Raw genomic sequence first — 10,926 nt, 5'->3', positions numbered from 1 at the left:
AAATGAAGATGTTGTTTCAAACCCAGCAAAACAGTGTGGGCATGATAGCAACAAGCTTTTGATACCTAAACAGAGACATCTCTCTAGGGTTTGAAATATATTTTGCACTATATAACATTGCAACACTACATGTGGAGGAGAGAAAGAGAGAGAGGGAGAGAGAGAGGTGCACAGTTCTAGATCTGCATAGAGACCAAAATATTTACTGCACCTCCACTTTGACCTTCATTTACCTATTTCATAATAAAATACTTCAACACTTCAGTTGATTAGAATTTGTGATCATTCCAGTTATAATTGAAGTAACAGGTAAACATACAGATGAAGAGGAGGGTGAAGAAGAGCACATGTGATGTATAACATCACTATGAACTGTGTCCATATGACTGTGCGGCTGCGCTGTGGGTGTGTTGCTAAGATGACTGGAGACACATTAGAAATTCAGATGGTTTGTGTGGGCAGCACATGCACAAAACACTCAAGAGAGCGAGAAACCCAGCACAGAAAACACAAAACAGGGGCTTCAATATCGTTGTAGCTTAAAAAATGTTTCTGCATTTGAGAAATCGTGAATTTAGAAACGGCAGAAGTTCTCAACCAAGCAGTAACTGAGATCTGATGGAGATGGAGGAGGTTATAAATGTCTGGGTTGTGAACAGATTCTCACGCTGAATTTAACACCAGCGATGATGTCACATTTATGGAGGCAAGTAACGTCTGCTGTCTCTGCCCAATAGTGTTTAACTACACATGAAACCTCTGATGTCACTTACATTTCCCACATCACCACATTATCATAATTATATCACAATATTCAAGTCTGAGCTGCTGTTCATATCCTCTGATTCAGAAACAAAGCTCATGTTAAAGGATCCATGTATGATTTTATTCTTATGATAAGAGTCACACACATCACATTCATCATGTTTGCTCTATACTGGACAACTATAGATGTTTAAACATAGATATAAATCTCATAGATTCTGTTCTATTACAGCGGTCCCCCTCACAACAGGCTTTCTGTACCCACAGTGTTCTGGCAGCGATGTAACCCATCAAAAGAGTGTTGTGATTTAACACGGCATATTAATGTGTGTCAAAGCGATTAGATTACAACATTACGCTCTTGTTTCAGGGCATCCCCGCCCTCCAGTCACCTTCACGGCCCACGCAAGGCGATAAACAGCGGGCATGTGAGGGTCTGTTCAAACACAAGGCCTGATAAACCTACAGACATGTTGTGTGTGCCAGTCTGGGCACAAATAAAGGTGGCTGGTCAATTATATTTTTAAAAGCACCTCAATGTGAGCTAGGTGACTTTTTTACTACCGATAGAAAGATTTTGTGGATGTTAAATGTTTTTATTTAACCATACAGCCCAACAAAGACACGTTTTATGTTTAAGAGTCTACAACCTGTGGACACACATGATAGTGATGGGGATAATGTTATAGGCATGTACCTGGTCCACCTGCCTGCAGTGATGATGTCACTGTTGACTGAATGAATTTATGAGCACAGAAACATCTCGGCTCAGAGGGTTTCACAGACGGACATTAATTACTGCCTGAGAAGATGTTCAGGGCCAAAGAGTGCAAAATTCATGACCGTTTGATTTCTCTTCACCATAAACAACGTTAGTCAGAGAAAACAGCAGATGCTTACCAGGGCAACAGCAGAAAGATATTCATTGCCTTTAGTGGCTTTAAGTTGGTTAAAGGTCACATAACAACTATACTAATTGGCATTTGTGTACTTTATTTTATTTAATGTAGACAAACTGCAGCTATTTTACTTATCGTAGTGTGCATCGTATGTATTGTTTCATATAAGGCATTGGGCAAATCATTTTGTGAGCCTCCATTAAATTTGAAAGTGCAAATGCATCTGCTTTGATCAAATATGATCATGTTATGACAGCTATAAAGTGGAAAACACACAAAAGAAAAACAAAGTGCATTATGCAACCACATTCATACTTGCAGACAAATGCAATAAAACAACAGCTCAGGTGTAGTTTCAGCTCTTGTTTTATTTGTGTTCATTGTTACGTAAAAAACGTACAGTCAGGTACAACATGAGGAGTTATAAAACCCATCACACACGAACTCTCCAAAGACGCAGGCCTACGCAATACTGCTTTGGCATCTAGTACTGTACAATAAAGTGCAACATTTGGGTCATCATAAATAATATAAATATACATTCCCCACGTGATACGTTGCGGTTCGTCTTGTTCACAGCGTTTGGAGACGCACGGTCGCGCTCCAGAGTCTTATTAAAGTGCAATTGCGCGACAATCGTGTCCATACTTTAGCACGTGTAAGAGTTTCAAAAAGCCCACGTGTGTAGAGCTACACCTCGCTGGGAGACCTGGAGCGATACGAGCCGTTGGTGTGAAAGCAGCCGCAGAAGAGCACACATATGGAGCGTTGGATCTCCGTGTTCCTATATGCGTAAATGATGGGATTGATCATGGAGTTGTAGGTCGCGGGCAGCAGCGTGGCGTACGTGTACACCGGAGGATACTCGCGCTGTCCGACCAAACAATAAATGGCGAAGGGGAGCCAGCTCGCCCCGAAGGTGCCCAGGATGATGGCGAGCGTGGAGACCCCTTTCTTGGTGGCCACGTAGTGCGACGTGGTGAAGAAGTGCTGCTGGAGGGCGATCTGGTGCGCGTGACGGCACACTATCTTGCAGATTTTAAAGTACAGGGTTAGCATGAGGATGAAGATGATGAAAAAGGACGTGGCCAGCAGGGTGAGGTTGGTGCGCTTCAGCGGGCGCACGATGCTGCAGGTGGACGCGTCGTCCAAGCAGTTCCAACCCAACACGGGCAACAGGCCGAGGCACAGAGACGCGCCCCAGCTGCCCACGAGCATGAGGTGCACGTACTGGAGCGTCTTTTCCGAAAAGTACGTCAAGGCGTTGTAAAGAGACAGGTAGCGGTCCACCGTGATGGCCAGCAAGCTGCTGATGGAGGCTGTGAAGGAGGCCACCAGAAAACCGACCGTGATAAGGCTGATGGTCTCGGAGGAGATCAAGTACTGGAACGCAAAGTTTAAAATTAATCCCATCCCCGCGAGGAGGTCGGCGGTCGCGAGACTACCGATCAGGACGAACATGGGGTTCCGCAAGCTCGGCGTGTAGACGATGATGGCCACAACGATGGCGTTCTCGCAGGCGATGACGGTGCCGGAGAGGCACAGCATGATGTCCCACGGGTTCACGTGGAATGCGAGACCAGCCGAGGACAGCGCGATGCTCTGGTTGCCGTCAAACTCTTCGGAGTCCAGCCACAAGGAAGGCGGCGAGCCCGCGCTGCTCTCGTTGGTGGCTGCGCTCTCGTTCATTTCTCAGAAACCGACCTGGAGAGATGAAAAGCATATATGAGCTCCATGCAGTCAGCACTCTTAACAAACCAGACTTTACCGTTCAAATAAGATCTAAACCATATGAATTTAGTGCTTTCATCATTTAAAATAAACACGTGTTGATGGACAAATACGAATCTGTTTTAGGAAAAACTATTTTCCCTGTCCATGGTTCTGAAAAAAAGTGCGCTTTCGGTGATTTATATCAAATACGCGTTGTTTTAGAGCGCATAATTCTTTTCTAAAAGTTACACTTTCATATAAACAAGACATTGTTTAGTATATGATCTGGATAAATTGCAATCTGTCTTCCTGTGTGGATGGAAATAAAAACAGAAACCACTGTGCGGACTTAAATCAGTTTATTTCATGTTTAAAATGATATTAAGCATTAATATAAGTTAACTTAATCACATTGCGCGGAGAAAAAGAAAGAAAGAAACATTCATTTAGGAAGAAACGGCGATGCGCAATCGGAGCTCTCCGCGGTGCTGAATTACGCGCTTTCGGTTTGTGCGTAAACAGATTCAAAAGTCTCATTTCTTATGTTTGTCATGTAAACAAATGTCGTACCTCGTCATTCATATGATGGAAACCGGACCTTTGAGATGGTGAAACTGTCTCGTCTGTTCTTCTTCAGTGAATCCCTTATTCCTGCTTTGATTCCCGGACATGAGTCGCGGGTCTGGCGCGGTACGGCAGCGGAGGCATTAGACACGCACGTGTGGTGATCGCGCGGGGGCTGTGAGTGACTGCCGCGTGTGGGTCCGAGCTACCGCTAATAAACCCCTATGACGTCAGCAAGCCATCGCCTCTCAACCGAGCAAGATCCTTATGAACATAATGAGCATCACTGACCTACAGTTGAATTGTTGCCATTGGTTTTCTGCTAAGAACTAAACGTCAACTACAAAATGTGCACAGTCGGAAATTTGACAACAAAACACAAGTTGTGTGTGTAGTTATTAAAGCGCACTTTCACATGGACAGACATTTGACAACGAAAGTTCATGAACAAAGAACAAAAGTAACTGCAAGACTGAAACTAAGACAAACTTTTAGAAGCGTTTTTTTTTGCTGCTTGATTTGTTATGAAACACAATGACAGTGAGATAAAATAAGAACAAGATGTAACAGGCCATAACAATATAATATTTTCATTTAAAAGTGTCTTGTATAGCTGAAAATCATGATTTAATTTTCTATGAATTAGTTATGTCAATTCCGTTACCAAGGTAGAGTAATAGTGTTGACAGTCACGCATGTATTTGTGTGTGCGTGCGTGATTCTCAGTGTTGACTGTCAGTTCTGTTATACATTGTCAACACTGTAGCTTGATAAAATAGTTTGACTGTAACAGAATTACCACAAAACAGGAAATAATGATTTTCAAGAACCTTTTACAGAAAATGTTATATTGTTATACCACGGGGCCTACGTGAAACTGACACGGAATAGAAAGTCCGTGGTACGGACAGGGAAAAATGCAGAGATCCGTGACAATGACACGGATAACTGAGCAAAATATTCTGGGACTGTAACATGGAAATTTGTGAGATCAGGCTGCTTTGTCTGATACTGTAATGCTGGTGCATTAAGCAGTCAATGGCAGAGGATCCAAGTCCAGTATATTTTATAAAAGTAAATTCAAACAAACAGGTACAAAACATAATCCAAAAACAGGCATGGGTGACCACAGAGACAGAGAAAACAGAGCATTACACTAACATACAGTTAACAATCACCGACATCAGACAAGGCAAACACTGCGGTTAAATACACTGGTAAATGTAACAAATGAAACACCTGGGGGAACAATCAGCACGCAGACCAATGAAACAAAAGAACTACAAAGAACTACAAAACATGGCAGACACAGACAGAACTTCAAAATAAGAGACATACACAGGGGAACACAGAACAGAGTTCATGACAGATAGACTCAAACATAAGATCTGTTTACACACACACAGAGCTACTGAAGGAGCTGCTCTGAGAAACAGCCAATCAGAGCAGAGCTCAACATTATTATTCATAACCCTTTCAAATAAGCTAATAATAATTTAATTCAAAGGAGAAATCCTAGGGTTGTAAATGGACATTTAAAAACATTTCTTGATAATTTTTGCACTTAATAAAGTTACATACCTTCTATGTAAATATCAAAGAACAATTTAACAGATTATTTTTGGCTTCTTAAAAATATCCACCAGAGCAATGTCTGTGGTATAAGCAGAATAATTGACTCCGGTCCTTTGAATAACTTGAAAGTATTTTTGTCTTGTTTTCAGTACAGATATCTAAAAAATGTCTTAAATCAAGATGTATTTTTCTTGATGAGCAAAATGACTTAAGAAAATAAGTCTAATTTTAAGACAAAAAATATACAATTTAAGTGAATTTGTGCTTAAAACAAGAAAAAAATATATCTGCCAATGGGGTGAAAAATCTTGAAAAATAAGTTTACTTTTTTCTTACACTGCAAAAAATGATTTTAAAGAAAAAAATTCTCAGTATTTTTGTCTTGTTTTCAGTAAAAATATCAAAAATTCTTAAATGAAGATGCTTTTTCTTGATGAGCAAAACAACCCAAGAAAATAAGTCTAGTTGTTAGAGCAAAAATATCAAATTTAATTTATTTTGTTCATAAAACAAGCAAAAAAATCTGCCAATGGGGTAAGCAAAAAAATCGTGAAAATTTTTCTTAAATACAATAAAAAAATTTCAAGATACATTTTCTTACCCCATTGGTAGATTTTTTTGCTTGTTTTATGAATAAAATAACTTAAATTTGGTATTTTTGCTCTAACAACTAGACTTATTTCCTTTCTTATTTTCATTTTACTCATCAAGAAAAAGCATTTTAGTTTAAGAATTTTTACTGAAAACAAGACAAAAATACTAAGAAAATATTTTCTTGAACATCATTTTTTGCAGTGTAAACACTTAAGTCAAGAAAGTTTTTTCACCCCTTTGGCAGATATTTTTGCTTGATTTAATAATACATCTTGATTTAAGAAATTTCAGATATTTGTACTAAAAACAAGATCAAAATACTATGTAAGAAAGTCATATTTTGTAGTGCATTTATATGAAGTACATACTCATCGACTTTTAATACAGTATGTCTATATGTGTAGTATGTATATGGTTAGTGTGAATGAAATTCTGATATACTACATTTGCCATGTTAACCTCACATGATACAGGTGAATTGTTAATTTGGATGCTTTTAAACAAGTGCAATATTTCCAACAGTTGTTCATGGTTGCCAGTAACTTACTGTAGAAGATAAAGATTGAAAATGTTTCATGTTCATTTAACTTTGAACAAACTATTGCCAGTAAATAACATAAATGTAAAATCTACAGTAAGTTACTGGCAGCTAGTTGCTAGTAATACCCAGTAATACTGTATTTCTAAAAAAAATGTTTACAGTGTAGAGCCGTGTTACCGCTTTCTGACGTTTTTATAAAAGACGACGCCTCTCTTTCTTCTCCGTCTTTATTGGATGACTCGTCTCCCGGGGGCTCACGGGATAGTAAAGTGTCCATCGAATGCACATCTCAAAATCTTGTTTGAAGTAATAGATCATCTGGATACTTTATGCCTACTGTATTTTGAATAGTAGGCGGATTCGGACGCAGTGCAAATGTACCTGTACTTACATAATCAACCATTTAGTGAAACAAAACTGCACATTTACCAGTCATTAAGTTTGATAAGAAAGTCACAGGTTTACTGCAAGGTCAAACACACATCTTAATGTCACTTCAGCCCACAGTCCTGCTTTCAAAATGAATTTAAACTAGTTGCTTTGGATACTCATCAAAGAATATGTAAGTGGACGTTATGGAGATGAAAATTGTTAACTTTTGATAACATGGTACAAGTACTTTGCGATCAGTACTACTTTTCTGTAAGGGATTTAACTGCCACAGATCTGCAAAAGCTGTGAAAGTGTTTCAGTTGATGAAACATTACACTAACCTGAGTTTCCAATAGCGCCCATGAGGTAAATGTCCTGTTCACAGGTCTCAGATCAGCTCATCCTGTGAAATATTAATGAAAACAGCACCTTCAGTCCTTTCTACTTTCATAAAGCAACAGTGCTCGTCCTGGAGTCCATCTGCCTCTGTCTCACTGTTACTCTTATGAAAGGTAATTTACAGGACGTTCCTATCGGAGCAGAAGAACCTGAATGTGTGTACAAAGATACAGAGAGATTTTATACATGAAATAAATAAAAAAATTAAATGCAGAGTAAGAGAGGAAAGCAAAAAGCTATTCTGAAATTAATTCCTGCAAAAAAAAACATTCAGTGATGCCTTTTCTGTCTGTTTAATTGTCTGCAAAAAGAATGAATCAGAAGTCTGCTCAATTTAGGAAAGTATGAAGCAGTAGTTTTTAAACAAGTGTATATTATTATATAATAAAAGAATGGTATGTTATTGGCTTTAAATGCCTAAATAGTGTAATGTGTAATATAAATACAATGAATCCTGGCCATTTAAATTGAAAAACGTATCCCAATACATGTCATAATTCCAAAGTAATACCACAATATCTTAAAGAGCACCAATGGTCTGATTCATGATTTTACATATTCTTTGAGTATTTAGAGAAAGATATAAAAAACATGACGTCATTTTCGTCATCAGGAGTGTCTGCAGTCATCCGCGCGGATGGTCCGATTGCCGCAGACATTGTGTGTACAGTCCGCGTACAACTGCGCATGCACATGAAAATATTTAGACAGGACACTACACTATAAACAATTATACAGTACAAAGGAAATTGAAAGCATTTGCACACACACTATCGTTTTTTCTTTTTTACTTCATCCAAGGACAGAAACTGTAGAGCATTTTTGCCTCCATAATGTTTGATTTCTGTTCTTTGTTTTCTTGTGGTTTGTGCTAAAATGTGTGTGCAATGGTGGATCGGGAACTTTTCTTTACCTATCCTAAATGTTTTAATGTACTGTAAATTTCACCAAATCAGTGCTGCCCTGACGGCCTGGTAGAGTAATAATTTGTATTGTGTACATGTCGAACGCGACCATCCACCATTTCCAAATATACATGGAAAGCTGCGCTGACGTGTGCACGCGCGACGCAGACCTGGAAAAAAGTACTAGAAGACTAGAAAACTATGTTGGCATCAGTATCTAACCAATTGATATCACTTTGTTTATGTAAATGAGGAAGAGTCATATCACTCCCCGGTTAAATACGGCGTACCACAGGGATCAGTTTTAGGCCCTATCCTATTCTCGTTATATATGTTACCTCTAGGAGACATTATCAGGAAACATAACATAAGTTTTCACTGCTATGCGGATGATACCCAGCTTTACATCTCGTCACATCCTAGTGAAACCCACCAGTTCTCTAAGCTAACAGACTGCATTAGCAATAGTGTCTAATTTAGTATTCAGGCGTTCTTTGGCACCTTTAACCAAAACTGGTTCTTTTATGGCATCGCTGTGAAGAACCTTTGTATTGCCTTTAGTTTTAAAAGTCTGGTCATTGAGGTCTTATCCTATTATTTACCTTTGGTCAGTTTCTAGAGGTTTGATGTTGAATGTTTATGCCGCTGTTGGTATCCGGCTACACTTCAGCTCATCCAGATACACAGCTGCTCGTCGTATCTCTTATCATCTTTTTCTCTTCCAGTATCCTAGAAACCAGCGTGGATACGTGCACTGAGTCTGACACAGCTGAGGAAAACACATCATTAGAAGAATGCCAAAAAAAAGAGGAGTGAAGGTGAGAAAGACTGAATAGTAAACAATGCAAATAAAAAGAAATGTTTTACTAAATCAATGGAAACTTTCAATAACGCTTGTGTATAAATAATGCATTATAACAGCTTCTGATTTCATGGTTTTACAAATAACTATAAAGTCACAGTTAATAATATTTTATTGAGTGGTCAATATCACAACATAAACTTACAGAATTAGAGATGAGAAGATTAAAGCTTTAAGTCAAATTAGTTCTCATAAAAGATACTGCAGGAGGATATATGTAAGGAATAATTGACGACGGGCCATTGAATTATAAGAAAATAATGCACACCCAAGGTGCAATGCGGCACGAAGTGTGTGCATTATTTTCAAAAAATTCAAAGGACCGGAGTCAATTATTCCTCTTATGCCACAGTTACCACAAACATTGCTCTGGTGCCTATTTTTAATACATTTTACAAGTTAAGTGTGCGGTTATCAGAAATTAATGCATACCCACGGAACATTATCAGCCAATCAGAATACAGCAGACCCGTGGTATAATCAATAATAGTATCTCTCTCTATCTTACATGATGTAAAGTACTATAAAAACACCCAAAATAATAATTCACCAATGACAGTGAAGGACAGTGAAACATTGTATTTAGACAAAACACATACATCAAAGAGAATCAACCAGAAACAAACTGAAGCAAAACCAAAAGCCAAAGACTACTCGTGATATCTTTAAAACTTAAAAACATTTTACTCAGACTATTTTTGTCAGCGCTTGAACTATTCAAGAGTGACACACACATCCCAAAAAAAGGAAAATGCCATATTTTCCATCAGCGTCTCATTAATGTCCGGAGATTAATCGAGTTTTAAAATGGCTTATAATCATCAGCACTTGACTGACTGTCTGACCGTATGTGTGCACGAGCACCTGCTGCTGCTCACAGACATGTGACTCATTTCTATACTCGCTTGTGCACTGGATCCAAATTCACGAGGCACATGGACGAAGAAACGAGACACAGTAGAGAGAGAGAGAGAGACAGAGATATATATAGACAGATAGATAGAGAGAGAGAGATAGAGACGATCGAAAAGGTGAGGAGTTTTCAGACTTTTCCAAACACAAGTAAACACTGATATTAATAAATAAAAAACAAGTAGCTCATAATAAAACAACAAGAAACAGAGGAAAGACTCTGTAGGAGACACCGGGGCTAGCTGCCACATGGCAAGGTTATTACATGGAATATCTCAGTAACAATGACGGCTGGTGACTTCTATTTGCAGATAAAAGTTTCTGCTTACATCATATATGTGTGTGTACTGTGTATAATAACTATGTTTATATAAACACACACACACGCACACACATATGCATACTCACCTAAAGGATTATTAGGAACACCTTCTTCGTTCAATTTCTCATTAATGCAATTATCTAATCAACCAATCACATGGTAGTTGCTTCAATGCATTTAGGGGTGTGGTCCTGGTCAAGACAATCTCCTTAACTCCAAACTGAGTGTCAGAATGGGAAAGAAAGGTGATTTAAGCAATTTTGAGTGTGGCATGGTTGTTGGTGCCAGACGGGCCGGTCTGAGTATTTCACAATCTGCTCAGTTACTGGGATTTCCACACACAACCATTTCTAGGGTTTACAAAGAATGGTGTGAAAAGGGAAAAACATCCAGTATGCGTCAGTCCTGTGGGCGAAAATGCCTTGTTGATGCTAGAGGTCAGAGGAGAATGGGCCGACTGATTCAAGCTGATAGAAGAGCAACTTTGACTGAAATAACCACTC

General features: G+C 38.8%; 1 protein-coding gene across 2 annotated transcripts; it reads right to left on the bottom strand.

Moving 5' to 3' along the window:
- Nucleotides 1-2,034: 2,034 nt before the first annotated feature.
- Nucleotides 2,035-7,466, bottom strand: gpr6 (G protein-coupled receptor 6). 2 transcript variants are annotated; one of them, XM_065256452.1, is made up of 2 exons: nucleotides 7,365-7,466; nucleotides 2,035-3,368 (listed from the first exon to the last, which is right to left on the bottom strand). In XM_065256452.1, the coding sequence occupies exon 2, from the start codon at nucleotides 3,351-3,353 to the stop codon at nucleotides 2,355-2,357; it is 999 nt and encodes a 332-aa protein (XP_065112524.1). In that variant the 5' UTR covers nucleotides 3,354-3,368; nucleotides 7,365-7,466; the 3' UTR covers nucleotides 2,035-2,354. The 2 variants fall into 2 exon arrangements, with proteins under 2 accessions (XP_065112524.1, XP_065112525.1); XM_065256453.2 differs by lacking the exon at nucleotides 7,365-7,466 and adding an exon at nucleotides 3,948-4,376.
- Between the last annotated feature and the right edge of the window lie 3,460 nt (nucleotides 7,467-10,926).

This window comes from Paramisgurnus dabryanus, chromosome 12 (assembly GCF_030506205.2).
Source record: "Paramisgurnus dabryanus chromosome 12, PD_genome_1.1, whole genome shotgun sequence".
Lineage (NCBI taxonomy): Eukaryota > Metazoa > Chordata > Actinopteri > Cypriniformes > Cobitidae > Paramisgurnus > Paramisgurnus dabryanus.
The sequence above is the reverse complement of the archived record's forward strand: the minus strand, read 5'-3'. Positions and strand labels throughout refer to the sequence as shown.